This window comes from Coregonus lavaretus, assembly GCF_964263955.1.
Source record: "Coregonus lavaretus genome assembly, chromosome: 20".
NCBI classification, from domain to species: Eukaryota; Metazoa; Chordata; class Actinopteri; order Salmoniformes; family Salmonidae; genus Coregonus; species Coregonus lavaretus.
Window position 1 is genome coordinate 28738117 of NC_140007.1, and position 27437 is coordinate 28765553.

Below are 27437 nucleotides of genomic sequence, written 5' to 3' on the forward strand. Positions count from 1 at the left end.
CCAAATAGAAACAGAAGCCATACAGCTTGAGATGATGGGTTTGGAGAGAAGAACTGAGTGAGGGGAATGTGGGGTCCAAGCAGATGTCTTCATCAGTCAGGAATATCCCGCCTTAGATTATGAGCATCCTGCGCTCTCAATGTGAAGCAGGATATTTTATAACCCTTTGGTAAAACACCATGGAGAGACTTCCCACTGGGCACAGATGTCAGTTCAACGTCTCTTGGTTGAGTTGTCAATATAACTTGAATTCAACGTGAAATCAAGAAAACATTTCACCATGTCATTAGATTTAGGTTAAAAGAAAAAAAAAGAAAAAAAAGAATGATTAAATAAGTTGATTACTTTTTGCAAATCCAATAAGTTTTCACGTTGATTCAATGTCATCAGATCAATTTTTTGGGTTGAAATGACTGCAAACAACGTTGATTCAACCCGTTTTTGCCCAGTGAGTCTGCTCTCCACATGAAGAGAGCGGGACTGGTTACGAAGCAGCCTATGCACTCGTGCCAGCTAGGCTCTGAATCAGTTTATGCCAAGGCCTTATAGGAATAATTCATAACAGTGCTCTATAAGCAAGTGAAGCAAAGGTGTAAAATAGAAATATTTCTACTACCACAGTAGGCTTGGTGATTTTTCTGCTTGAATATTTCTATCCACTATCTGATAGAAACCGTGACCCTACAGTGCTGTTGCATATCCTCAGATATGTTTATGAAATGTAAAAGCATTGAAGAAGTAGACTGCTTCTTATCGGCCTTTTATCACATTTGAGAGTTTGTGAAAAATGTCTTTCAAGTTTCATTGAATTGAAAAGCAGTGCGTGGAGTTAACGACAATTGAGAGAGAGCCTCAGTAATTGTTATAAGGACCTTGTGGAAACTAATATGCAGCATATCCCTTCAAAGCTGTGCACGCTGGGAAAAATCTATTGTTGATTAGACCCAATGAAATCCCAATTCATCTCTCATCTGTTTTTTAAACAGAGCTCTCTCTTACTCCCTTCTTTTCTCAAATCTCATCCTTTCTCCTTTAATCTTTCAGGAGTCTGCTTTCTTTCTGAGCTCGAGGAGGGAGGCCATGTCTGAGTACCTGCGGGTCTGCTTGGGCTGACTCTAGACTTTCTGCCTGCTCCAGGGGGTGAGAGAGAAAGCTAAACACCCCTGACTGGCTCCGGAGGAGCGGAGAAGAGGAGGCTTATATCCCACCTTTGTTCTCCCTAAGATGTCTCTCCACGGACCCACTCCAACTCGCCCCAAACTGTTTAGTAACTCCACACTGTCTCATTCCCCAACAGCTGGAGAGAGAATACCCCACAAGGAAGTGGAGAGAGAGAGAGAGAGAGAGAGAGAGAGAGAGAGAGAGAGAGAGAGAGAGAGAGAGAGAGAGACACAGAGAGAGACAGAGAGAGAGAGAGAGAGGGAGATGAGAGAGAGAGAGAGAGAGAGAGAGAGAGAGAGAGAGAGAGAGACACAGAGAGAGAGAGAGAGAGAGAGAGAGAGAGGAGAGAGAGGAGAGGAGAGAGGAGAGAGAGAGAGAGAGAGATGTGAGAGAGAGAGAGAGAGGAGACACAGAGAGAGAGAGGAGAGAGAGAGAGAGATGAGAGAGAGAGTGAGAGAGATAGAGAGGAGAGAAGAGAAGAGAGAGAGAGAGTGAGAGAGAGAAGAGAGAGAGAGAGAGGAAAGAGAGAGACTGAGAGGTCAGAGGTCTCACAGCTGTAGACTGCAGCAGCACCAGCACCAGCAGAGAGAGAGAGAGAGAGAAAGCTAATTAATATTACTGAGATGGTGTCAGAGCTGAGAAGAGACTCCTGAAGAGAGTTCTGTGCTCTGAAGGATATTGCGGCTAACCTTCAGGACATTTGTTTGTGGGATTCTTTTAATTGTTATATTTTTCGAAGGGACTCAATTGAGTTGGATGCAGGTTTTAGCTTAGCCTTCCGTCATGATTCTTCTGGGAAGCTGTATGAGGAGGGGGCAGACTGGCTGCCACAGAGGTGGTCTGGCTGGGCCCTGTCAGGTTCTGCTTCTGGCCTGCTGTATCCTGGTGGTCCTGGGGGCCAAGACGAAGACACCTGGCCACAAACACCTCAACTCCATCCGCATAGACGGGGACATCTCTCTTGGTGGCCTCTTCCCGGTACACGCCAGAGGCAACGACGGTAAAGCCTGTGGGGAGCTGAAGAAGGAGAAGGGGATCCACAGACTGGAGGCCATGCTGTTCGCCCTGGACCGCATCAACAATGACCACGAGCTGCTGCCTAACATCACTCTGGGTGCCAGGATCCTGGACACTTGTTCCCGGGACACCCACGCCCTGGAGCAGTCGCTCACCTTCGTCCAGGCACTCATCGAGAAGGACGGGACGGACATCAAGTGCTTGAGCGGCGGGCCGCCCATCATCACCAAGCCTGAGAGGGTGGTGGGTGTCATCGGGGCCTCCGCCAGCTCTGTGTCAATCATGGTTGCCAATATCCTGCGGCTCTTCAGGGTAAGTGCCTTTCAGTTTACACTTATTGGTTAATGGCTGTGAATGATGGTGGTGGCTATGAAAGTAGTGTCTCCCAACAGGCGTTTGTAGGCTGGCAGCACACTTGCTCTGAGACTACATACTCTACTATGAAAGCACTGTGACTGAGATCTGTGATGCTATTGGCTGAAGCATGTATAATTATTTGTAATGGGTGTCATTAAAAAGTTAGGTTGCTTTTTCTGGTAAAAAGGGTTTGTAAGTGTTTTCATGAAAGGAGAAAGGTTATATCTATTGTCCCATTTCCCAAGATTATGGACATGTTGATGTGATAAAACAAGCAAAAACAATCACCACTTTCTATATTATGCTTTTTACCCAATGTCTTCTCTCAAAGGTGATATTACATAGTGTAGCTTGGGGCGTATTCAATATCTCACATTTCAGGAATTATCGGTGTCTGTGAAAATGCTCCTTGTCCCTCTTGTATGGGCATCAACTCATGTGAGGAAATAGGTTTACATCCCTCATTAAACCACTCAAAACTCATATTCCTAAAGATTTTTGCTTCTCAAACCAAAATGTCTGGTCTTTTGCATGTTGCACATCTGTGTCCGTGTTCGCCTCAGTTGGATGTGGTCTTTGTGGTTTGTAAGTCCTACAGAAGTCCCATTAAAACCAGACATATTTTTCACTGTCCAGACAGTGGAGGCTCCTCATTAGTCCTCAGCCTATCTCCATAATGACATTAATTTGGTAAGAGTCCTTAGTGGTGCTTTGCATCTAATTAAATAAGCCAAGTCAATCATGTGACCATGTGAGCGCTCGTTCAACACTTATTAAAGATCAGCATTATGTTTGCTCTCAGGATCCAAACATACTGTACCAGAGTGAAAACAAAGCACAACACAACAGGCCCTTTCATAATTTCTTTACATTTTAGTCATTTTTAGCAGACGCTCTTATCCAGAGCGACTTAGAGTTAGTGAGTGCATACATTTTTCATACATAATGCCGGCACAAAGCTGTCATGGGAATGAAGATGCCAGGCAGTCCAATGGGCAAACATCCTGGCTGTGTTATAATGTAGCTACAATATTATTATTATGTTCATAGAACAAAAGCATGCTAGCTGTTACCATATACTTCCAGTCCAAGCGCTAACGCTAGTTAGCAATTGCGCTAACGCTAGTTAGCAACTTCCTTCAAACTGCACGCAGACACATAAAAATGGTATCCATGAGTTCATCTGACTCTGGGGAAGTAAATCATTGCCAAAATCCCGAAGTATCCCTTTAAAGTAAACAAGGACCATCAGGAGATGTCTACTGCAGTAGGTGGCAGTAGCAGTCCTCTGTGTCTGCTGTAATAACCAGTATTATTTTAAAAGGGGGCACAAAGTACGTGTGGATAAATGGTGGGTGGTACGGAGTGGGGCTGATACCCCCTCCAGAAGTTGGAGAATTTAGCAGTTTTCAAACAGTTTTTTCCTGCAATCTAGAGACTAATTCTATTTAATCCTTATGCCTAATTCTATGTAAAAAAAAAAAAAAATTCTAGGTTATCTAAGCATACCTCTTTGCCTGTTCAAACGATGCACATTGATTCTTTAAGAACTTTTATGCCTTAGGAGTTTAGTTACAACTGCCACACTGGTATATAGTATCATAACCCTTAATATGCTTCTCTGTATCTCTGCTCAAATCTGGGTAAAAGATTGAAAGGAATGTGAGTCTAATTCAGTACATTTAGTAATTGCTTGCTTTTCTAAAGTCTAGCAACCTTGCCAGCTAAGATAGTTAGACAAACTATTCTAACTTGATTGATAGCCTGAAATGGCTTGGTAGCTAGTTGGGAAGTTGGGAGATTGGAAACCTACCTAGCTGGCTAGCTAAAGCCAACTTCATAAAATGGCTAGTGGTTAGTATTACAGAGAAACAACCAAACGTTTTCATTTTATTTATTAAGGAATCAATAGGCTACACATTTACAAACATACCTCCTGCGAGTCCTGCCCATCACCGGCAGATCAAATCAAATCAAACGCTGTGTGTGTCACTCTACACTCTCTCCTCCTCCACTGATAAAATGTGGTTAAGTTTAGTAATGAATTTAACATCTGAAAATGTTTGAAACAGGACAAATCTGAGGGGGCACGTTCCCATATGGGTATGACGCCTCTGATAACCAGTGCCATGCTCACATCATGTGCTGGCCTGCCTCAGCCTACCTAGTGCTGGATAACAGCACCATAATTAGCTCCATATAAGGACTCCTCTTTATTAGTGAATGAGGTGGTATTGCCGCAGATAGATAATTCTCTTGTTTCTAATGATTTCAAGAGCTTGACCTGATATCTTTCATCTGCACAACCTATATTTTTTCTCCTTTCATCCAGGAATGAGTGTGTGTTCTTCAGATGATTGGATGATGGTGGTGAGAGGGTTGATCAAAGTGGGAGGCAGTCTTCAGAAAGATGTTTGGAGAAGATGGCATTGATTTCTAATTCAGTCCAATGATGAAGGGCTGATGGCCAAGTAGTACACAGCTTAGTGCAGGTCACTAGGTGAGCTCTGAATAAAGACATGGTCTGTACACTTCCTTTACAATTCGGTATAGGTCAGAGAGCCTTTACTGACTGTTTCTAGCTTGCAGGTTTTTGCACTTCAAAATGCACTTTATTTATTTTAAAACCAGAAAGTAAGTGAGCTTCTCAGCCCTGGCAGACTAGCTGAGGATAGGGCTGTCCCAGCCTCACATACTGTAAGCTATACCCAGTAAACTCTTGGTGAGTCAACTGTTTCTTGTACATGGGTTAGGGGATCTGACTCATCCATATTTTGTTTTGTTTGAACACGCAAGGCAAGCTCAACACTTACATATCAGTTTGGGTTACAACCGTTCTTCTTACTGTTATTTGCCATGTCCTTTATGAGCCTAAGGGTATTGGCCATAACACACTGCATGCGTGCTGTTGTTGTCAGAATGCTTTTTTCGTTCCTCCCTACTTCCCTCTCCCAGTCTTAAAGTGGCTGAGGCTGGGTAAAGTGTTAACTCAGCACTCCCGAGCAGTAGGCAGGATCCCATCCCTATTGTGCTGCATGAATATTTTACTCCCAGACGACGTAATGTCCGCCTGGGGATCCAGTTGGGGTTTGAAAGCTCCCTCCCTCCATGGTTGGCCCTGTCTGCTCATGCTCAGTCATGTTCTCATCAGTTGGGTATTTTACTGCAACATAAGCAGGAGCAAAGTGGGGCTGGTTATGACACTGTAGCGACTGCGTATGATTACCCAATCACGAGGAGGTTGGCTTTAGTTAGGGTTCTGGCTTTGTGATCGTGTCTTGGAGATGCGTCTCTGGCCTCGTGCATATCAGCTCTTCTCTCCGTCTCATGTAGGTTACTGTATCAGCACTGTAACTGTCACAGTCTACATGGGCAGGTATGATGGTGGGTTCTGTTGAATTGCTGAGACAAGCATATGTTCTCAGAGAAGGAAAGGGGCGCTTCGGCCACCTCCACTCAGGTGTACAGTCTGCTACGGCACAAACAGCCTACACACCTGTCTACCTCTTCCTTCTAAGCAGAAGGGAGGTTGCCTTCAGAGAGGAGAGGGGAGGGAGGTTGCCTTCAGAGAGGAGAGGGGAGGGAGGTGAGAGGAGCTTAGAGGACAAGACGGGGGAGCTTGTAGGTAGCTGTAAGAGGAGGGTTAACTAGCTGTCTGTTGTGCTGTCTGTGAAGCAGAGAGACCTTGCGGCCCTTTCTCTTCCCTCAGAGACAGAGATGGGAGACCCTCAGGCGCTGTACCTTCCACCTCTCAACATCTCAACATGTTGAGACAGAGTTCACTCTGGAATACCGCAGGAACCATCATGGGCTGTAAAAAACCTTAGACAAAAATACATAAATTTAGAACATGTGATGAAATGATGCTTCTGCTCTGTGTGCAGGATGGCTCTACATTGCTGTGCAGACTTTTACAGGGAATTTTTGAAAGTCCTTGCTCTAGGGAATGTGTGGAATCAGAATGATTTTCAATGGTATACCTTTGAGAATTTTTTGGTCAAGACAGTAGTTGAGTATTTGGCAAAACTAGACTGAATGAAGATGAATACTTTATGAGCTGAAGCACAACTACACCACAGCTAGTTTGGCCTGTGTAGTGAGTAGTATTCATTAGTTCTGCTCTCAGTAACTACTTCAGTAGCCAGTAGATCTCTTTATCACCCTGAGACAGGCCTCTCAAGGTGTGCCCTGTCACCTTCACGGATACTCAGCGTCGTAGCTCTGTGGCATTTCAGGAAAGAGTTCTGGCCAGGAGAATTGATTCTGACTAAGTGGACTACCATTCTGCACTAAGTGTAATTTGGTGCAGCCACACTATATCAGTTCATTCAAGCCAACCATTCCATCCCTTTACCCGCCCATCCATGCCCAATAATTCAAAAAAGTGAATTCTTTACTCGCCTGTGACTTTCAAAATCCTGTGCAAGCAAAGCAAACAAGGGAAGCAAACCAAAAGAGCGGCTCAAAAGATTTGCAGGCAATTGTTTTCTGCAGGTTTACAGGCCAGTGGTTATGCCAGGGTTTTATCCGTGCCACTCAACAGGACTTTTACAATCGGGGCAGAACTGATCCTTGCAGCTGTCTTTTTCACTGTTCATTGTGGCCGTTCCCATCCACGCAGAGCTCCAGCCACAGCGGAGCAGCTCCTTTAGGTCAGGATTAGTTCAGACTCAAGTCGCTCAGCCGACCCTGGAAGAGTGCCCAGAAACATACCTCTTCATTTTGCTCTGTTTTTTCTTCATCTATCCGAGTCCCACCACAGGAAGCTGGAACACCAGCTGCTAATCACCAGCTATAGTTGCGAAAGGGGCACGGTGCGGTGGTCTCCACATGTGCACTGGTCGCTGTGTGGAGACGCCGGGTTTCACTCATTCATTTCTGGCATTTCATTAGTATAAGTTTGCAGGTCTGCAGAGGGAATGCTGCATGGTGGGGAGGGGAGGATGTCAAGTTAGTTTTTTAAAGCAGATGGTTTAATTTTCTGGGTCTGTTCCTCTTTATGAGGGAGGTAATTGAATGATTCACTGCAACTCTGTAGAGACTAACACCATCTACACTGGTTTTAACAGCAAATGAGATATATAGTGCTTTGGTAGACACACAAGACAAGCTACAACTGTGATAACAGCTCCAATGTTCTAACCTTTTGTATAGTTATGGGCAATTCCACAGTAGCAGAGTGATGCTGAGACTATTTTGTTAAACGTTCAAATGTATGCCAAACAAAAACAAATGATTGCAAAGTTAAACAAACCATACAATTCTATGCACATACAAACAAATTTACTTGATGAACAGTGCAGATGCAAAGTTTGGTAACAGAATTACGGTTTGTGCTGTTGGTGCCTTCATTCTGTCACCAAACTTTGCATCTGCACTGTTTTTCAAGTAGATTTATTTTGGTAAAAATGTCAGTGGAAATTGTTAAAAGTCATGCTTGTGCATAGAGTTGTATTGTTTGTTTAACTTTGCAATAATTGGAGTCTCAGCATCACTCTGTTATGGTGGAATAGCCCTCATTTGACATTGTGTATTCTCAGGGCATGATAGCTACATTCATTTATTCTTTAACACATTAGACATATAACATGAATAATGTCAAACACTGTGTGTTTATCGAATAACCTACCCTTTCCCTTGTGGAAAGAGGGGATTATTCTTGAGAAAATCCAGTGTTACAATCATGCTATTAATATACTGTTGGCATTTTCTCCAGTTACTGTACATGGCTTCTTCAGCTCTTCTTGAAGCTCACTCTTTGAATCTATGACACTGTAAATTGTCAGTAAATCTTTTGATTTGGGTCTGTCCATATGCTGACTGTCCATTTACTGACAATTTCCAGTGTCATAAATTCAAAGAGTGAGCTTCAAGAACTCCTCAAAACCATTGATGCCATCTGATGCACTGTGATCATGTCTCAGAGCTGCCACTACTGCACTCCCCCTGTCTCCAAATCTAACACTAAGCCTAGGTATTACCCTATTCAGGCTTTTCCTATTACTCTTTAAACAGCCACATCTCCAAAACAGAGCCCAGCTATCCCACCGTTCCCTTGTCTTGGCATGTTGCTTTTGTAGGTGGTTCAAGAGATTGGAAGTTGTGTTTCTAGCAGTGGAGAGGTGTTTTTCACCTGGGCACAGTTTACATTTTACAACTATATTGTCGTCATTTTGTTATTCTACCAAATCAATGTAATGGGAATACTTCCACGCTGACAAACTAATTGTTTTAGATGCTTTTGCCATTTTTCTTCTCTCTCACTAAAGCAGTTAGTAGTAGTGCATGTGTGCGTTAACAGGAACTTGGTGAGAGGACATCAGACTCAAGACGAAAACAATTAGAATCTGGGGCGGGGGATTTTTTTATATTGCACCAACAGAAAGGGAAGAATAATCATAACAAATATTTAATTTGGATCAATAACTTTAATAGGAAGGGAATGATAACCAAAGTAACAAAGTAACAACGACCTATCTTTGATCTGTAACTGTAATATTATTACTCAAATTGGAACAGCACTATGTTATATTACTTGTTACCACAAAAAGTAATATTATTAATGTAATGCGTTACTTTGTAATGTGTTACCCCCAACACTGCAAGTGGTACATTGGAGTGATGGTATATATCAGCTAATATGCTGTGATAAATTGACATACTCTCTGTTTTAATCCCTGCACACATTCAGACATTGCCTGAATTATGACCGTAAAAACATAACCACTAAGAAATGTATATGCACTGCAATTTTTTGCATAATGATAGTCAAGTTGTGTTGATCTGAGATTTTCTATGTCGGTTCAATTCCCTCCTGTACCATCCCATGTCCTCTACCTAGCCTGAAGCAGTGCCAGAGATAGTGCATTTCCATACAGAATTTACCCCAGTGTTTTATCCAAAAGGCTCAGACTTTTCTGTTTCCATCTACGTGGGCCGGGACCCGTGTCTCACTGGGCCATAGCTCCGGCGAACATGCTCTCACCTGGGGCCAAATCCAGGCCACTGGTACTTCTCAGCTACCATTTACATAACAATGGCTAACTGTGAACTTTAACACCTTCTCACAAAGGAACAGTTTTGATTATGCAGTTGATTCTGCTCTTCACAAGTCTTCACTGTCAGCCCTAGCTATGGAAACACAATTTCCCTAGTATAACATAAGGTTTTATACACTAGACTAGTGTAACAGCAGCAAGCGTGAGTTTGGGCTCCCCCAGGCTACCATAAAAAGCTTGGACATCATCCAGTCTATGTGCACATCGGACAACATGATAGCTAGCTTTTATGAATCATCTACCCTCCATCACACAGAGGAATTCTCTCTCTCGCTCTTCTCTGAGGCAGTCACATTGTTCCGTTACAAATGACCATTTGAACATCAGATAACTAGGACACAGAATATTAATTCTAAAGTTTAAAGATTTATCAGCTTTGTATTGCATTAGTGACCTTCAGCATACACAATGTGTTATATTGTTGAGTATAGTTTCAGAAATGTTGTCTTGAAACTAAATGCTGAGATATAATAACAGTATTACATTTCCATGGTTTTGAAATAATGCCCTCTTTCTGATATTACATCATACTAGAGAACAATGTCAGGACATAACAGATGGAAGGGCATAAACAATAAGACACGCACCCGCTCAAAACATTTGTACACACCAACATTAGCAGACAGTCAGAGAAGGATCAATTCTCATTTACTGGCTAATGATCTCTTCCCAGACCTCTCTCAGTCAGTAAAAGAGACAAAGCGTTTAATAAATCCCTACACAGAACACAGACTGGGCTTGTGTTGTACTCCTATGTCACTTTCATTCTTTGTCCCGTACAATTATTAAAGAATCAAGCTGTGAGGACCCCCTCCCTTACAAACATCAACACACCTCTTAGGTATTGAACCTGGTCCTGGGAACTGTTGTGACAGCATACTCTGTTTCCTGAAATTGTACCCTCGTTTTTTTCCTGCTGTTGAAAGGCAATGTTTGAAGCTACACAATGGAAGGAAAGTTGGTCCATATTGGTATTGATTTCACACATGGTTAAAGCGGTGACAGTTAAATTAAGATAAATGTACCAAAATGCTGTTTGTTTTTGGTACATAGGCTATCTCACCTGGGCTGTTGCAGACAATAGTCTGTATCCACTATGTCCCTGACCTAGGATGCCACCATACTCACTGTATCAGTCGAGGATCCATTCATGCAAGAGCACCAGTATAGTAGCCTGAAATAACATGGTACCTGGTTTTGGCTATTTATATACACTGCAACACAAAGCATAGACCGCTAGGAAATAACAAAGAATTCAGCTGATTACAGTGCTAAACATCAGTTTTGGTAGGAATGTGCCCTGACCCACTAGCTGTAGCTGTAGTTATTGAATCAGACCACAGCACTTGCCCAGCTAGGGGGTATGTTGTCAAGCGTTTCCCAGTTGAGTGGGCCTGAAAAGATGCTAAACATTTATTGGAAGCTGCTAGGGCATGTGTGAAATCTTGTTCCTAAGAAACTCTGTTTTGTGTTTTTTAATTGTTGACCCTGCAGTGGTGTGGCATGTCCTGAGGTGGTTTATTGCGGTCAGGTCTACTTTATTCACGTACCATTACTTGATTCACATACAGGAATAGATCATCTGATCTGGTAGTCCTTGTGATCACTGATAGTTCTTGTGAAATGGCACCCTATTCCATTTTGTGCACTATACGTTTGACCAGAGCCCTATGCAGGCTCTGATCAAAAGTAACGCACTATATAGGGAATACGGTGCCATTTCAGATGCATACTATGGGTTGGGTAATTATGAAGGGAGGGTCTCCAAGTGCATCCAGCAATGGTGAAAGCATACTGTACGTGCAGTAAGATAAATAATTATCTACAGGTTGACTCACCCTGCATGGGAACTGTCTGTACCTCACTGCCACAACTACCTCAGTCATAATGGAGTAGCTCTGGGCAGCTCTGTCCCCTCAGAGATCGCCTGCTACAATAAACAGACCCTTTCACCTTTGAGATGATCGATCATACCTTTACATTCCCCTCCAGATCTAGTGCTCTAAACATTCTGAACCACTCTTTTCTGTGCTTGCTGTCACTGCTCCAGCTGTGGAGAGGCCATTAGAGGAAGGTGAAGTGAGTGTGTGGCCGGCTGGATGGATATGTTAGCCCAGTAGTCCTAGGGTCATCCTCAAGGACACTGCAGCTCCTCATCCCTGATTTTAATGATTTAATATGTCAGGTTGACATGTTGGCCAGTTCTCTCCTCTCCTCTCCTCTCCTCTCCTCTCCTCTCCTCTCCTCTCCTCTCCTCTCCTCTCCTCTCCTCTCCTCTCCTCTCCTCTCCTCTCCTCTCCTCTCCTCTCCTCTCCTCTCCTCTCTATAGACCAAGGCACGCTCCACAGGCTCAGAGCCACAGAATGCACCGCCTAGTGTCATTGGCAGCTGTCCTAAACACAGCGACTGATGATAAATAATTGCAATGCCAACCAAGGGTCAGTGTAATCATTGCAGAAGGGTTACAATTAATTTGACTGTTCAGGGTTTTCTAAATCAGGTAGGTTGTTTCCAAGTGTTCTAAGATGGCAAACTCCTGTCTTCTGTTTGACCCCAGATTTACTCCTAAGTATTTTTAATTATATGGTCTAGAGCACATCAGATCAAGTCAGATCAAATCAAATGTTCCCATTGACCTCTGCTAGAGCTTGGTTGTAAGTTCAGTGCCTAACATTGCAGAAAGGAAAGCACAGACAACCTAAAGAAGGAATGTACTTTTTAACGAACCACTTCCAAAGTCAAACAAAAGGTATTTTAAGAACCCATTGAATCTCAGTCTTATTTATAAAAATGCTTATACTTGACAACCCTTAAATTAAGTTTTATTTAGGATAGACCAATTGTTATATGCCACTCCTGTTAAACATGCTGATATTTTGTGTTTCTAGAAAATAACATTAAATTAGTGCCGCTTGACTCACTTTATTTGGATTAGACGAGTTCTAAGAACAGCTTGAGGATGGGAGAAAACCCCTCTGATCAGATACGTTATTATCTGAATCTTAAGGGGATTTGGTGATAATCTAGTTAACGCCATCTCAGTTCTCCCCACAGTTTCTGTGGAAATAACCAAGGGATGAGTCATTTTACAGTATTTGTGAAAAAATGGTAAGTTATTGCTACTTAAAATGAAAACAGTTTCCAATAGTGGATAGCACCTGTAGGTAAAGTTCAACAATATTTGCAGTATATCATTGAATTTTATAAAACAAAACCAACTGACAATCAACAGAAAGAATCGATGTGTCTTCATAGCAATATAGCCGTAGAAGAGGATGCCATTCGAGGAGGTCACTGAAAATTACCCTCAAGAGTTCGCAAAGCGATGTTACAACATCTGGTGAAACAATAACAATCTTTCTGACTTGATGTGAAGTAGCATTGTACATTTATTTAATGCAGCTCTCACAGAAAAATCGCTATGTATTCTCCGTTATGCAGTGCATCTGGACAATTTGGAGGTGTAATTTGATTATCTGACATAAATTCAGTAAAATACAGCAGATATCAGAGTCACAGGGAAAACATGAGAGGCGTTGTTATAATCCTCTTTGAATGGCACTTTAAAACCAGATTGAAAAGCGCTTAAGCCTTACAGTGATGTTCGCACAGTGGGACACTTGGTGAACTCACTTTTCCCTTCTAGCTCTTTCTCAAGTGTTAAACTGAATCAAGAGGTTGGCTATTAGGTTAGTGTTGCAAAATGGTTGGCGGCAAATAGAGAAATATTTCACTCATAACAGAATCACAGAAGAAGAGACGAAGTCCATTCATTTGCCCATGTGCCATTTCATGCAACTGTAGGCTATACCATTTTAAACACAGTATAGAGCTTAGGGAACTGCTGGCGAGTGTATGAAGGATATAGAAATATTTGCATAAATAAAGTGAATTATTTGTTAGCGAGCAAAAACATTTTTTGGGGTCTCTGCTGCTTTTGAGGTCGGGTGATTGAAAAATCCCTCACCGCACAACGCTATTCAGTCTGTTCCTTTAGAGAATAAATATTTATCAAATATAGCTGGATTCTTTTTAGGTTTAGGTTGAAATATTATCATCCTTGCTTTTGTTTTTTTTAGCTGATGTCTCATTAACAGACAATTGTTTTTGTCTGTTGAGTGAGTCCAGAGGCTGTCAAATATCTCTCATCCAGTCTCTGACCCTCTCTCTACTTTCCCCCAGTACTTCAGAGATGTAAGTTTAGGAATAGTGTACAGTGGCTTGCGAAAGTATTCACCCCCTTTGGCATTTTTCCTATTTTGTTGCCCTACAACCTGGAATTAAAACAGATTTTTTGGGGGTTTGTATCATTTGATTTACACAACATGCCTACCACTTTGAAGATGCAAAATATTTTTTTGTGTGAAACAAACAAGAAATAAGACAAAAAAACCTGGGGTATGTTACTATAAGCTTGGCACATCTAGCCACTGGGATTTTTGCCCATTCTTCAAGGCAAAACTGCTCCAGCTCCTTCAAGTTGGATGGGTTCTGCTGGTGTACAGCAATATTTAAGTCATACCACAGATTCTCAATTGGATTGAGGTCTGGGCTTTGACTAGGCCATTCCAAGACATTTAAATGTTTCCCCTTAAACCACACAAGTGTTGCTTTAGCAGTATGCTTAGGGTCATTGTCCTACTGGAAGGTGAACCTCCGTCCCAGTCTCAAATCTCTGGAAGACTGAAACAGGTTTCCCTCAAGAATTTCCCTGTATTTAGCGCCATCCATCATTCCTTCAATTCTGACCAGTTTCCCAGTCCCTTTTTTTTTCTTTAAGCAATGGCTTTTTTTCTGGCCACTCTTCCGTAAAGCCCAGCTCTGTGGAGTGTACGGCTTAAAGTGGTCCTATGGACAGATACTCCAACCTCCAATGTGGAGCTTTGCAGCTCCTTCAGGGTTATCTTTGATCTCTTTGTTGCCTCTCTGATTAAAGCCCTCCTTGCCTGGTCCGTGAGTTTTGGTGGGCGGCCCTCTCTTGGCAGGTTTGTTGTGGTGACACATTCTTTCAATTTTTTAATAATGGGTTTAATGGTGCTCCGTGGGATGTTCAAAGTTTTGGATATTTTTTTATAACCCAACCCGATGTGTACTTCTCCACAACTTTGTCCCTGACCTGTTTGGAGAGCTCCTTGGTCTTCATGGTGCCGCTTGCTTGGTGGTGCCCCTTGCTTAGTTGTGTTGCAGACTCTGGGGCCTTTCAGAACAGGTGTGTATATACTGAGATCATGTGACAGATCATGTGACACTTAGATTGCACACAGGTGGACTTTATTTACATTTACATTTTAGTCAAGGCGGTGAATACATATGCACGCACCACATTTCCGTTTTTGAAACAAGTTATTTTTTTAATTTCACTTCACCAATTTTGACTATTTTGTGTATGTCCATTACATGAAATCCAAATAAAAATCTATTTAAATTACAGGTTGTAATGCAACAAAATAGGAAAAAACGCCAAGGGGGATGAATACTTTTGCAAGGCACTTTAGCTCAGTATTTGAATTATTTATTTTATACAGTCATTATTGCTCATCTTTATCAAGGGTGTCAATAATTTCAGCCCCCACTGTATATATGGGAAAGGGAAATGGTGATACCTAGTCAGTTGTACAACTGAATGCATTCAACTGAAATGTGTTTTCCGCATTTAACCCAACCCCTCTGAATCAGAGAGGTGCGGGGGGCTGCCTTAATCGACTTCCACGTCATATATGCACAGCTTCTTGCTTAATGTCAGCTCTCACTGCCACAATACAGATATTAACATTGTAGTCATTTAGCAGACACTCTTATCCAGAGTGACTTACAATAAGTGGATTGAAATGGGTAAGACAACAACATACCACACTCATTGCGTGTAAAACTGTAAAACCATTCCACTCCATAAAAAAATTGAATTTCTTCAAAAAACTTAACCTCATTCCAGCTGTACCACATTTCTTGTGAGGGAGCACAAATGTTATTACCAATAACCATTACGCTGATCGACAACAAGATGAAGGCTAATCTATCACCCTGGCCGATAACCTGTGTTTATTAACAGGACAGTCCATTCTTTACTTCCTCCAGGAGTGCCCTCTTGGGACAACTGCCTCCCTTAACAAGACAGATCTTAACAGCCACTCACTCGTCTCCTGTTTGAGACCATCAGTGTGGTCTGGGGCCCCTCTAAAAGCAATTACGGTGTGTGCCATGGCAGTGTAAGGGGCAGAGGCATTGACTCACTGAATACATTACCTGTCTGTGTGCTGTTCTCACACTTAATCAATTACTGAGTCTAAATAGAAGCATCAGATCTTGACACTGATGCTTTCAATGGGACCGGCTGCTGCTGTTGCTGCTTTGGGCAAAAACAAACACGTGTGAAACAGAGTGCTCTGTATCATTGGCGAGTCCTCTGACACCTCCATTGATTTTCATCTCAATGCCTGAGAAAATTAATATCGGACCAAGAAGGAGTTCAGCATTATAAGTCAATGGGAAAAGTGGAAGGGGAATATGAAAACTCAGCAAGTCTAAGGCAAGGTCATCTTATAGACTGGCTCAGACAGAGCTCAATGACGCTACTATATCAACTGGGCTTTATTTGGCAAACAATTAGTTATTGTAAATTGATTTTAATCTGAGGGAGACGGACTGTTCTGCTAAATGTCCAAAGTCAACCATGATGCTTACATATGTTAAGTAAATATGATTTTTAATTTAATCTGTACTACCTTTACAAAACGAGGGAAAATATAGGCTACACTAAGCTCAAAAACAGTGGTATATACGTTAAAACATGTATTCTTACCTCTACCCAGATATTCTAAACCACTAGAATGTCTTCAAGAAAAATCAGTTAAGACCATACTGTGTCTTTATGTTTTCCAGTCCGTCACCATGAATAAGAAATAAGAGAAGATTGACGATAACCTAATTTGACTGAGCAATAGCATTGACTACATCTCCCGTCACTGACCATAATGGGGTTAGTAATGCTGTGTGACATGTGTCAGTGCTCTTAGGGAAACGTGTTTGATATGGTCCTATAGGAAGCCTGGTAATAGCCACATTATGTACATGTCCATCATAATCTGCTGCTTTGATGGATGGAACACAACATGAAGTGTCCTGGAACATGCAGGGTTCCAAGAACCAGACTTATTTTTCGCCTAAATTCCGTGAGGAGGTGGAATCAATCAAATGTTGCAATGAGATTGACAATATTTTCTGAGAATGGAGATCTTGGACTTGAACTTGATCTTGACCTCCAAAATGTTGATGTTGATGTTCAGGCAAAACCTCTTCATTTTTCAATCCCCCATCCCTAAACCATTCCATGTTATCTACAGCTGATCTTTGCAAAAAAAGAAAGTCATAGAGGAGATGACGAAATACTAATTACTAAGTGGGATTTTCTTATAATAGTAGCTTCGTAATGGAAGTAGGCCTATAGCTGGTGCATTTTTCTCTTTAGACATTACATCAAAAAAGCTGTGAAGAAAACTTTCCTGTTTGAGTTTTTACAGATGCACAGCCAGAGGCAGAAGGAGATGGCCATCAGTTTCTCTAACAAACGGATACACCAGTAACTCTTATTCTGCAGATACAGATTGCATCATTACATTTTCTATTTCACTCTCCGTCCAAACATATTTTAAACTTGGAAGATCTGCTCAGGTGAAAAGGGCTGGTTTGCAGGGACATTGAGAAGTGAGCTGCCTGTGTGCATCAGCGTCAAGAGGTGAATGGGAAAGGAAAGGGAAAGGATAGACACAAAACCCAGAGCCAATCTCCCTGCATGGCTTAGAGACGTTAGACATGTTATCTGGCTCAGAGTAATTGTGAGTGGGAGCGTACGCACACATTCTCCCTCTGTTGCCCCTTAACTGGCGTACACAGTGATGTGCTACCGGCTCCTTTCACCGCCCTGCTTCTCTTTTCTGTAACTTAGCTGACAAAATAAGGGGAATTAACTATTTAGACCATTGGGGATTTCAGCAAGCCTTTTTTTTTGCTCGTGATGAGCTCAAGTGAGAGACAGATCTGCAGTGTAGCTGTGAGTTGGACCAGGTAGGGGTGTAGCCTTTTTCACATGACAGCTCACTTTTTCATTCTAGGTCTGGCTCTGCAGTCAGTGCTTCATACAGAACACATTGTCCTCAACCTGTTCAGAAAGCTTAAGGCGTGTTTTTTAAAAGCTCCTGTACGATCATTCATGACAGGGAGTACATAGTGAAACCAGTGGAGTTGAGATTATAACTAATGGAGACAGGTATTTATGAGGTTAAGGTACTGCAAGGTGGACCAGGGGAGTGTAGTGTTTCTGGGGACTGAAAGGGGGTCTGCAATGTACTGGTATTTTAATAGTTGCAGTTTAGATGGATCTCATGGGGATGGATTATAATTGGTGCCCATTTATAAACTACAGAACTATTTACATTACTTTATGATGCTGCTGTTCAATGCAGTCAGTCCTTGGCAAGTCTAGTGTTTAGTGAGATGACAAAAGATCACAGTTACACCAGACACTAAAAATACCATCTGTGTAGTGTATTCCCTAACAATCTGTTACAACTGTTTTCAACAGATCAATGTTTCAGAGATATTATCTTAATTTAATATGTGCAAACTCATGTATTTCATTTTTAAATGTCATAGTTTGATTATGTGTGTGACAACACATTGTTTGGCTAATAACAATGAACATACAGGAACTGGAACAAATGGAAAGGTAAATGCATTTAATGTCAGACTTTACTTGTAATAGATAGGACATGTTTAATAGTTAATTACAATTGGAAATAAGAAAGAGGCCTGTCACACATACAATGCATTTTTTTTGTGAGTGTTTCAGTAAAGGGGCTCTTAATTGCTTTTTATAGATAATTAAATGATGGTAATCAGTCACCCTGAAGTATTTATAGGGTATCTAAGATGGATTTAAATCTCATGATATCGTGGGGATAGCTTTGAACTACCATGAGACACATTATCCTAGATTTAAATTGGGATAAAAGTTAGACATGTCCTAATGCCAATGAGATTTTAAAAAAGTTAGATTTTAAGTTGCATTTTGACAGAAGTGTTTTCATGTACCAAAACCATGCACCAGCATCTCTCTTGTAGCGCACATCATCCTGGGAGACATCTAAAATGCATATGAGGAGGAGAATATTCCAGATATAAGTATCTTTGAGACCAAAATTATCAAAGCAATAACAGCAAACTCTAGGTCTACCTTTCCCTGTAAATGTGATGATCTGATTCCAGTTATTCTAAACACATCTGGTGTGGCCCGGCCAAAGCACACAGATCAATAGCCTCCGTCAGAGGCTTTTAAACCACAGAGTGCGGATGAATGGCCCTGGCTGCAGAGTGCACTTAATTATTTAATGTTCCTGTGCATTCCTTATTCTCTTGTGCTTCAGATGAAAAGATGCCTGGTTCGGAAGATCCACTCGTTCTTGGGTGTTTTACGTTTTCAGCCATCAACGTTACAGACCATATCAGTAAATGCAACTGTGGAATCTTTTTAGAACCGGCATTATGAATTGTCTGGCTTTTCATTTCATATTCAAAGGCAAGTTGGGAGAGTTGAGGCCCCAGGTACAGTAGACTAAAACATATTCCATATCTCACTATACTAATGAGGACATAGTCAGAGAGGTAGAGGTGAAGTGAGAGGGTTTACTCTGCCCAAAATCAATGGTCAATGAGAGATTGTCGAATTTAATAAAAAAATGTAATTGCTAATTTGCTACATGAGGCGTATTTGATCAAATATAAGTTTCATAATGGTTAGGTTGTTACAAATGCACTGATATAAGTGGCACTTCGGCAACTTTGAAAAAACAACATTATATTAGAGTTATGCCTGTTGTTCACAGGCGTATCTGCCCTCTCATTGGCTAGAATGGTCCCACCTGATCTCGCCTCCTCCCGCCTGCCTTTCATCTTTGACGACATGTATTTCCATTGTTAGAGCGGTCACTTGACTATCTTGGAAATATTTTATCAAGAGCCTCTTTGAGTTGCTCAAAGTGCTTCCTGTGTAACCCACTTTACCGGTCAGATACATTTGAAGTGGCTTATATGGTATACAGTGCCATGCAATAGTATTCATCCCCCTTGGCATTTTTTCCTATATTGTTGCATTACAACCTGTAATTTAAATTGATTTTTATTTGGATTTTATGTAATGGACATACACAAAATAGTCCAAATTGGTGAAGTGAAATGGAAAAAATTACTTGTTTCAAAAAATTCAAAAAAATAAATAACGGAAAAGTGGTGAGTGCATATGTATTCACCCCTTTTGCTATGAAGCCCCTAAATAAGATCTAGTGTAACCAATTACCTTCAGAAGTCACATTATTAGTTAAATAAAACTAATAATGTTTGCAATCTAAGTGTCACATGATCTGTGTCACGTTCGTTTAAGGACGGGTCAGACCAAGGTGCAGCGTGAAATGCGTACATGTTTATTACAACGATAAACACACTACAAAACAACAAACCAAACCAAACGTGAAGTCCTAAGGCTATACACAAAACAAGCCTCCACACGGAACAAGATCCCACAACTAACGAGTGCCAATAGGCTGCCTAAGTATGATCCCCAATCAGAGACAACGAGCGACAGCTGTCTCTGATTGGGAATCACACCCGGCCAAACACAGAACTACAACACCTAGACTGAAACATAGAAAACACACCATAGAACACCACACCCTGACTCAACATATAAGAGTCCCCTGAGTCAGGGCGTGACAGTACTCCCCCCCCAAAGGTGCGGACTCCGACCGCACAACCTTTACATAACAAGATAGGGGCCGGGTGGGCATTCCGCCTCGGAGGCGGATACGGCTCCGGGCGTGACGACCACATACTCTCCGCCTCCCTGTTGTGCCCCTGGTCTGGTCTGGACCTCGGCGCGCTGCTTCCCCTCTCCTTCCTCCCACGAAGTACCAAGCCCTGTCTGGACCCTGGTGTGGGAGACCCCGAACCTGGAGAGGGGCTGACGTCTGGGTCTGGACTGGAGCCGCTGACCGGAGCTGGACTGGGCACCGGTGGCGCGGACTGCTCTGGCTCCGGACTGGAGCCGCTGACCGGAGCTGGACTTGGCACCGGTGGACCGGACTGCTCTGGCTCCGGAGTAGAGTTGCTGACCGGAGCTGGACTATGCACCGGTGGAGCGGACTGCTCTGGCTACGGAGTGGAGCCGCTGACCGGAGCTGGACTTGACCCCGGTGGAGCGGACTGCTCTGGCTCCGGAGTGGAGCAGCTGACCGGAACTGGACTCGACCCCGGTGGAGCGGACTGCTCTGGCTCCGGAGTGGAGCAGCTGACCGGAGCTGGATCAGGCACCGGTGGAGCGGACTGCTCTAGCTCCGGAGTGGAGCAGCTGACCGGTGGAACAGGCACGGGCGTTGCCGGACTGGACACACGCACCACTGGTCTGGTGCGAGGAGCAGGCACGGGCCGGACCGGACTAGGAACACGCACCACTGGCTTGGTGCGAGGAGCAGGAACGGGCCGGGCCGGACTGGCGACATGCACCACTGGCTTGGTGCGAGGAGTAGGAACAGGCCGGGCCGGACTGGGAACATGCACCACTGTCTTGGTGCGAGGAGCAGGAACGTGCCGGGCCGGACTGGCGACACGCACCTCTGGCTTGGTGCGAGGAGCAGGAACAGGCCGGGCCAGACTGGGAACACACACCACTGGCTTGGTGCGAGGAGCAGGAAGGGCCGGGCTGGACTGGAGACACGCACCACTGGCTTGGTGCGAGGAGCAGGAACGGGCCGGGCCGGACTGGCGACACACACCACTGGCTTGGTGCGAGGAGCAGGAACGGGCCGGACCGGACTGGGAACATGCCCCACTGGCTTGGTGCGGGGAGCAGGCACGGGCCGGGCCGGACTGGGAACTCGCACCACTGGCTTGGTGCGTGGAGCAGGAACGGGCCGGGCCGGACTGGCGACACGCACCACTGGCTTGGTGCGAGGAGCAAGAATGGGTCGTACCGGGCTGGTGACACGCACCACTGGCTTGGTGTGGGGAGCAGGTACGGGCCGGGCCGGACTGGGAACACGCACCACTGGCTTGGTGCGAGGAGCAGGAATGGGTCGTACTGGGCTGGTGACACGCACCACTGGCTAGGTGCGGGGAGCAGGTACGGGCCGGGCCGGACTGGGAACATGCACCACTGGCTTGCTTGGGTTCCTTTATTAACCCCCGCTCCTTATGCTGCCTAAACCGCTCCTCTCTCCATGCCTCTACTTCCTCCTTTTCCCTACGAGCCTCCTGCAGTGCCACCTCTTGAATGGATCTCTCCCGCTCTATTCTAGCTATCAGCCCCCGTAATATGGTGGCCTCCTCTCTTAACCTGCCGATGCGATCCTTCTCTCTCTCTCGGCACTCCTCTTCCAGTGAGGACTCCTCCAGGAGCCCCCACGAGTTAGGGAACAGAAACTCATCGTCGTCGTCATCCTCCGACTCCTCAGTATAATACTGTTCCCACTCTTCTTCCCATGGTCGTAGGGACTCAATCTGGAAACCCACCGGGTGCAGTGGTCGGGGCTCTTCTCTCTCGCTCCCCGACCACCCCTTTAGCCCCCCCAATTTTTTTTTATTGGGGCTGCTTCTCGTGCTTCCTCCTCGGCCGGCTTCTGTGTTGCCGTTGCTCCTCTCCTGCCTGGGCTTGCCTCTTCGCCCAGGGTCCTTTTCCCGCAAATATCTCCTCCCAAGACCAAATCTTCCCCACCTGTGTCCAGGGTGTTCGGTCCTCCTGGGCACGCTGCTTGGTCCGTGTTTGGTGGGATCTTCTGTCACGTTCGTTTAAGGACGGGTCAGACCAAGGCGAAGCGTGAAATGCGTAAATGTTTATTACAACGATAAACACACTACAAAACAACAAACCAAACCAAACGTGAAGTCCTAAGGCTAAACACAAAACAAGCCTCCACACGGAACAAGATCCCACAACTAACGAGTGCCAATAGGCTGCCTAAGTATGATCCCCAATCAGAGACAATGAGCAACAGCTGTCTCTGATTGGGAATCACACCCGGCCAAACACAGAACTACAACACCTAGACTGAAACATAGAAAACACACCATAGAACACCACACCATGACTCAACATATAAGAGTCCCCTGAGTCAGGGCGTGACAAATCTGTTACATGATCTCAGTATATACAGTTGAAGACTCAGTTTTTCACAATTCCTGACATTTAATCCTAGTAAAAATTCCCTGTCTAAGGTCAGTTAGGATCACAACTTTATTTTAAGAATGTGAAATGTCAGAATAATAGTAGAGAGAGTGATTAATTTCAACTTTTATTTATTTCATCACATTCCCAGTGGGTCAGAAGTTTACATACACTCAATTAGTATTTGGTAGCATTGCCTTTAAATTGTTTAACTTGGGTCAAACGTTTCGGGTAGCCTTCCACAAGCTTCCCACAATAAGTTGGGTGAATATTGGCCCATTCCTCTTGACAGAGCTGGTGTAACTGAGTCAGGTTTGTAGGCCTCCTTGCTCGCACACGCTTTTTCAGCTCTGCCCACAAATGTTCTATAGGATTGAGGTCAGGGCTCAAGGAAAACGCTATGTCTGGCGCCACCCAACACCATGTTTTTCATCAGCAGGGACTTGGAAACTGCTCAGAATTGAAGGAATGATGGATGGCGCTAAATACAGGGACATTCTTGAGGGAAACCTGTTTCAGTCTTCCAGAGATTTGAGACTGGGACGGAGGTTCACCTTCCAGCAGGACAATGACCCTAAGCATACTGCTAAAGCAACACTCAAGTGGTTTAAGGGGAAATGTATTGGAATGGCCTAGTCAAAGCCCAGACCTCAATAAAATTGAGAATCTGTGGTGTGATTTAAAGATTGCTGTACACCAGCGGAACCCATCCAACTTGAAGGAGCTGGAGCAGTTTTGCCTTGAAGAATAGGCAAAAATCCAAGTGGCTAGATGTGCCAAGCTTATAGAGACATACCCCAAGAGACTGGCAGCTGTAATTGCTGCTAAAGGTGGCTCTACAAAGTATTGACTTTGGGGGGGGGGTGAATAGTTATGCAAGTTTTTTTTTTTTTTTTATTATTTCTTGTTTGTTTCACAATAAAAAACATTTTGCATCTTTAAAGTGGTAGGCATGTTGTGTAAATCAAATGATACAAACCCCCCAAAAATCAATTTTAATTCCAGGTTGTAAGGCAACAAAATAAGAAAAATGCCAAAGGGGGTGAATACTTTCGCAAGCCACTGTATCAGATGTTCATTAGTGAATGGGTAAATGTAGGACAGCCCTTACATGCAAATGGCGGAACGTGAGCACAGAGGCCTCTTGCTCTGTTTAGAATCTGCCTCTTCGCAACTGTCACTTGCAAACTCATTCTGTCTGCATCTGGATATACCCCTGGGCCTAAGGCTGGTTGAACATAATGAAAAGAGAAGCCATTACACACATTTACATGCTTTCTTAAGCAGAGCTCCTATCACAGTAGCATGTGATGCAAGGCAACCACAAGCCCCCAAGCAAATTCTACATCACCACTCACTCCCTTCAATGACAGAAATCACTCAACTCATGTATGCGTGGGTGTGCTGCAAACTGAGTTAGAATGGCTTGGAGGAATATGATGTGTCCTCATATTTTTTTTTAGTCATTTTAGCAGACGCTCTTATCCAGAGCGACTTACAGGAGCAATCAGGGTTAAGTGCCTTGCTCAAGGGCACATCTACAGATTTTTCACCTAGTCGGCTCGGGGATTAGAACCAGCGACCTTTCGGTTACTGGCACAATGCTCTTCGCCACTAAGCTACCTGCCGCCCCATATTTAGTGTTATGTGATGCTTCTGCCATAAAACAAATCCTTACTGTGTGTGCATTAATGTCATTCCTACACTACACATCAACGCTAAACTCCAGATGACGCATAGCATAATCATATGTGATAGATTTCCATCATCATTTGGTTGATAGATGACACAAAGTTAAACCTGGTGTCCATTTTAGGACATCCTCAGCCTCCTTGACTCAATTCCCACCCCTCTTACCATTCACAAAAAAGGTTTGCTACTTTCCTCTGTCTAGCATCTTTCTATTCATGCCATAGATGAGACAGAAGCATTCAGTTAAAGGTGTTAACCAGAGCTGAAGAAAACGGAATCTGATTTGTTTTTATTCCTTGCCTGTTTGCTCAATACCCTCTTTTCCCTTTTTGCTTACAATATGCTATTCCTCATGTGACCATGTGCTACTATCCCTCATTTCCAGACCCTCCTCAGCGCTATATTCATGATCAACTTCCACATTTGATGAGCTATCTGTAATGGCTCTTGACCAATATTAAAGCATTGGTGTAATTAGTTGCTAGTGTGAGTGAGTAGGCTCCAAATTGTTTGTGCTCGAGGGGAACCTCGGGGGAGTTCTGACAATGGACGAAGAGCAGGAAAAGGAGAGAGAGTGAGAGAGAGAGAAAGAAAGCACAGCAACAGGGAAGGAAGTAGATCCACCTTGCACTCTCTGAACTTTGTCGAAATAGTCAAATAAATCGTTTTATCGGGCCATATACTCTATCCTGCTCTTGTTGAAGCTCTGATGCCACTGAACAATAAAGAGAAATAGGTTGGATCCTATTGCCTGTACATCTGCCCACCTTCTCTTCCTAAACTTCCTCCAGACAATGCCAGGGAATACATAAATGTGGGCTGAGTCTTGAGGCTTTGTTTCTGTTTGTGTGTATCGGTCTCCCACAGATCCCCTACGGTGTAGGCGTCTGGGGTAATGGATTAGAGCGCTGGTGTCAGTGTTAGCATGGTTGAGAAAGAGCTGCATATTTCAGGGTCTGTCTTTCCCTTCTTTTGTCCCTGTGTGAGGCCTGTGTTTTTCCGCTTGTGGGAAAGGAAAGAGGACGGAAGAGTGCTACACTGCTACTGTTATGCCCATCGGCACGAAGGTCCAGTGTGGACACAGTGTACGGTGCTGTACACTAACATTAGGACAAGGTTGGGTGTTAAACGTGATAGTGCAGTACAAGGCAAACCAGACCAGTGAGGACTTGTCTTGGTGTGTGGTTTGGGGAATAGGAAGGTTAGCATTTGCTCTGCTGGCAAGGATACAGTGGAATGTTTGCAGATGAGATCCAATCTGAAGTCGATACCTGTTGTACTCCAGAAGGATGTCATGGTTTCATATTTTGGGGGATTTAGTATCAACCATACAAAAACATGCCACGTGGCAACAATAACTGTGACTCAGTGTTGGAATTCAAAGATTCATGAATTCCAACACTGATCCTCAATCTGGGAGGACTCCCTATCCCTATCCCACTGTGCACTTCACAGCAAGATAAAAACAGGATGCTTCCCCTCATCAATATTGACCTGCCTGGATGTAGAGATGGGAGGAGAAGGAGACTTGATTCTCATGCTCTGAGAGGAGGATATAGCGTGTTCCTCTCCTATCTGCTTCTCTGCAGAACGTGCCGAATGCAGGGAGTAGTCAGGGTGGCAGTGCTTTTTCCTTGTGTCCTCCTGTGTCAGGTTAAATGGATGTGAGAGCCGAGAGCTATCTGAGTAACACTGCTTTTTACTCTACCCTATGCCATGCACTGAAATGACAGGCTCAAATCCCCATGCTATGGTATCCCCGCAACATGTCATTAGCTGACATGTGATCTTCCCATTCCCCAACTGCCATAGGTTATAACCATAGAGTATGATGTGGTCCTCTGTAGCTCAATTGGTAGAGCATGGCGCTTGTAACGCCAGGGTAGTGTGTTCGATCCCCGGGACCACCCATACGTAAAAATGTATGCACACATGACTGTAAGTTGCTTTGGATAAAAGCGTCTGCTAAATGGCATATTATTATTATATTATATTATGATAGAGGCCTCTAGTGGCCAAAAGGCCGTATTTGCATGGGCAGCGCCATTGAGGGCTTCCACCATTTTAATGTAGTCAACTGGGTGGGATTTCCAATTTCATTGGCTAATTCCTCCTGGTGACCTGGTTGGAGTCATGTCCAGGTTGGAGTCATGTCCAACCGGGTCATCAAGTGGAATTAGCCAATTGTGAAGAAGACAATGTCCTACTTCAAAATGGAGATTGCCTCAATGGCACTGCCCATGCTGTCACAGACGCTATAATGGCACAGATACAAAGATGAGCCCTCTATCTCTATGGTTATAATGAAGCGAGAGGATCCACTCCCGTCAAAATCTGTCCACGTGGGAATACAGCAATAAGCAGACCGATAAGCAGACCGCCTGCCTCCCCGCATTTGGGACAACGATTCCCATTGTTACGTCAGAGACAAAACTACCTCGTCATTATATACAGTATCTCTGGTCATAACCAGCATACATATACAATTGCTGTAAGATGTGTAAGGCTGCACTAAGACCCATGTTAGCAACTAAAGCCTTTGCTCTAGATGTGGACTTGTATGGCATTAAGTTACGCAAGATGCCCCATTTCTATACCAGTTTGGTAACAAATGCCTCCAGAAATATGCTACGTTTGAGTGTGAAACACTAACAGTTGAGAGCTGCCATCTCTGGCTCTCATTCTCTTTCATTTATTCCTAAACGGTCACGACATCTGTGTTGATGAGTAAGCAGAGACGCCATGCTCCTTTCAGTGCTGCTAGTATAAACACTGTTATCTTAACACCCTCATGCTCATTATTGAGACACAGAGGGGATTTTCCTCATTTATTCAGTGTCTAATGCTTTAGATAACCCAATCAGCTTCTGCCTGTCAGTCACTGAATTATGTTTTTCTACAGTGGAACTGACCTATTTCAGAATTTGTTTGCAACATTGTTTTAA

The 27437-nt window shown here is 43.7% G+C and overlaps 1 protein-coding gene across 1 annotated transcript in view; it reads left to right on the forward strand.

The window, feature by feature from the left end:
- Nucleotides 1-1944: 1944 nt before the first annotated feature.
- Nucleotides 1945-27437, forward strand: part of LOC311148366 (metabotropic glutamate receptor 4-like) — a gene marked incomplete at both ends in the record, with an annotated part of 274215 nt that continues 248722 nt past the window's right edge. Inside the window, one exon of the mRNA XM_084185315.1 lies at nucleotides 1945-2490. Within this exon, the coding sequence (XP_084041441.1) occupies nucleotides 1945-2490 (546 nt within the window). The remainder of the gene's footprint in view (nucleotides 2491-27437) is intronic.